General features: G+C 44.1%; 1 protein-coding gene across 1 annotated transcript; it reads left to right on the forward strand.

Moving 5' to 3' along the window:
• Positions 1 to 426: 426 nt before the first annotated feature.
• Positions 427 to 1,776, forward strand: LOC122059246 (probable F-box protein At4g22030). Its single transcript, XM_042621935.1, has one exon. The coding sequence runs from the start codon at positions 427 to 429 to the stop codon at positions 1,729 to 1,731; it is 1,305 nt and encodes a 434-aa protein (XP_042477869.1). The 3' UTR covers positions 1,732 to 1,776.
• The last annotated feature ends 1,086 nt before the right edge of the window (positions 1,777 to 2,862 follow it).

Below are 2,862 nucleotides of genomic sequence, written 5' to 3' on the forward strand. Positions count from 1 at the left end.
AACATTGCAAATCCAAATTCCAAGCCCTAAAATTTTTCGGCCTAAAGAGCTGAGACTTCAGAGAGGTGAGAAACGAGAAGGGGAGAGGGCAAACAGCGAACAGCGAACAGCGACCACAAGACCAAGACCGAGTCCTCCGTTTGCCCAGTTCAATTCTTTCTCCGGTTATTACCATTGAACAATAAAACATAGGTAGTACGAATAATCAACCAACGAAAGAGTCTGACAAGCCTTGAAGTCAACACTTTGTTGAGACCAATTCTAAGCGTTTCTCTCTTTATAAATCCACTGACGCGAGAGATCAAATCCATCTCTGCACCTCATTCCAAGTCTTCAGTTCAAAAGTTATCAAAACCCAAATCCCAAAACTACAATAACAACAACTAGATAACACAACAGAAGAAATTCGAAGGCTTGTTAGTTAACATGGCAGCAATTCAAGCTTCAAGCTTCTCATATTCTTCATCTTCTTCCCGTCGTCTAAGCAGAGGAATTGAAGCAACGCTTCAGGCCCCCAAACTCCAGCCAAATAACCTCATACTCCCAAGGCTTCCAGCAAGAGACTTGGTTGAGGAATTGAACCTGAGAAGCGGATACAACACAACCACAACCACAACCCTAACGGAATCGAAGCCTAGCTGTGACACCACTAGAGATTTTGATGTGCTCAAGTCCAATTCCAAGGTGGTGGCTGAGCTTTTCGCCGTCATGGAAGCAGTCGCCGACAGAGTGGAGATGCACACCAACATCGGAGAGCAGCGGAATAACTGGAACCATCTCCTCCTCACTTCCATTAACGCCATCACCCTCACCGCCGCAACCATGGTTGGCCTCGCAGCCACCACTTGTGGAACGGGAGCACCTCTTCTAGCACTTAAGCTCTCGTCAACCCTATTATATTCGGCAGCCACCGGGATGTTGGTGGTGATGAACAAGATCCAACCCTCTCAGCTCGCCGAAGAACAACGAAACGCAGCGAGGCTGTTCAAGCAACTCCAAAGGGAAATCCAAACAACCCTTGCAATCGGAACTCCCACAGAAAGAGATGTGAAGGATGCCATGAACAAGGTCTTGGCCCTTGACAGGGCCTACCCTCTTCCCTTGCTTGGAACAATGCTTGACAAGTTCCCTGCGACGGTAGAGCCCGCAGTTTGGTGGCCACAACAACCACCACAGAAAGAACTCGGTGGTGGTAATAGAGAAAAGAAGAGAAGCAACGGATGGAATGCAAAGCTGGAGGAGGAAATGAGACAGATAGTTGGGGTGTTGAAGAGGAATGACACTGAAGAATATTTGAGGCTTAGCAAGTTGGCTTTAAAAGTAAACAAGGCACTAGCCATTTCTGGGCCTCTGCTCACGGGCCTTGCGGCGGTGGGGTCTGCTCTTGTAGGATCAGCTTCTCAGAATCAAGCGCCATGGGCAGTCTTTATGGGAGTCGCTGCGGGAGCTCTGGCAGCCATAGTGAACACAATGGAGCATGGTGGGCAAGTAGGGATGGTATTTGAGATGTACAGAAGCAATGCTGGTTTCTTTCGGCTCATGGAGGAGTCCATTGGGTCCACCTTGAAGGAAAGAGAGGTGGAGAAGAGAGAGAATGGGGAGTTGTTTGAAATGAAGGTGGCTCTACAACTGGGAAGGAGCTTGTCCGAGCTCAGGGATCTCGCAGCTTCTTCTTCTTCTTTCAAAAGCTACGGAGAGAAAATAGAAGAATTTGCCAGCAAGCTCTTCTAATCTTGTCGATAGATCATACATCATGTACAGTATAATTTTGTACAAATTTTAGGTATTCAAAAGATTGTAAATGCCCTGATTAACTCATTTTGAACTTATAATTCTAGTTGGTTCTTGAATCGAACAAATTAATAATTTGAAATATAGTACCACTTCTTTCGCACAAGTTGCTTATAAGACTTCTAAACATGAAAGTCAATAAACAAAACCAGCCCAACACTTTTTTTTTTAATGAATAAAAATATTTTTAAAAAAGAAAAGACAAACAACACGAAAGCCACAACGGCCAACCAAGTTTGCCCAACCAAAACGAACACAAGAAACAGGGACTAACCCCAAGGGGAACATGGCTTTTGTTAGGGAGGAAATTCTCAAAAGGGAAATTTACATCTACCACCTCCCGTCTTTTCCCCAATTACATCATTCTCCCTCTCGTTTCATTTTTTACATTTAAACCCAAAAAATTAACACCGTTTCATTGGTGTTAGCTTTGAATTTAAAAAGACCTAACTACCCTTCCTACCTGTTTTACCCTTTTAACACCTTTTGAACCTAAAAAAAATCCTCAAATCCCAACCCTAACTGAACATACCCATTTCGGCTAGTTGATAGTCTCCGGTGAAAACAGACACTCTCCGGCGAAGAGAAGGTATGAGGTATTTGGTTGAATTTCTTTCTCCATTTCTCTCCTTGGAATACCAACGCAGGTTCGGTGTTTGGAGTGGGTAGCAGAAGGTTACCAATGTCTCTGGTTGAGAGAGAGAGAGAGAGAGAAGGAGAGCTTACCATTCAGAGAGCGAAAGAAGAGGGAAGATGGAACGTGGAGTAGGTTTCCATGGCTACCAGAGGCTTCAGAAATCCAACTCATGTAAAGTTTATATAAACTTAGCTTAAGATTACCCAAATTTTACCAGAAGCCTTAATGCTTTCTTACGATTCTCTACTTCTCTGCTCTCATACCATCTCCTCTGATTTCTCTTCCGGTTCAATTTCAGTTTCACTTTCACTTCTCTCCTTCCTCCTCTTGCATGTGGACGTATTGTTCTCTTCATCTATCTCCCTCCGTCTCTGTAAAAGAGAGAGGGGAGATTTAGGGCATCACCATATTTCAAACACTATAACAACATAAAG

This window comes from Macadamia integrifolia, chromosome 13 (assembly GCF_013358625.1).
Source record: "Macadamia integrifolia cultivar HAES 741 chromosome 13, SCU_Mint_v3, whole genome shotgun sequence".
NCBI classification, from domain to species: domain Eukaryota; kingdom Viridiplantae; phylum Streptophyta; class Magnoliopsida; order Proteales; family Proteaceae; genus Macadamia; species Macadamia integrifolia.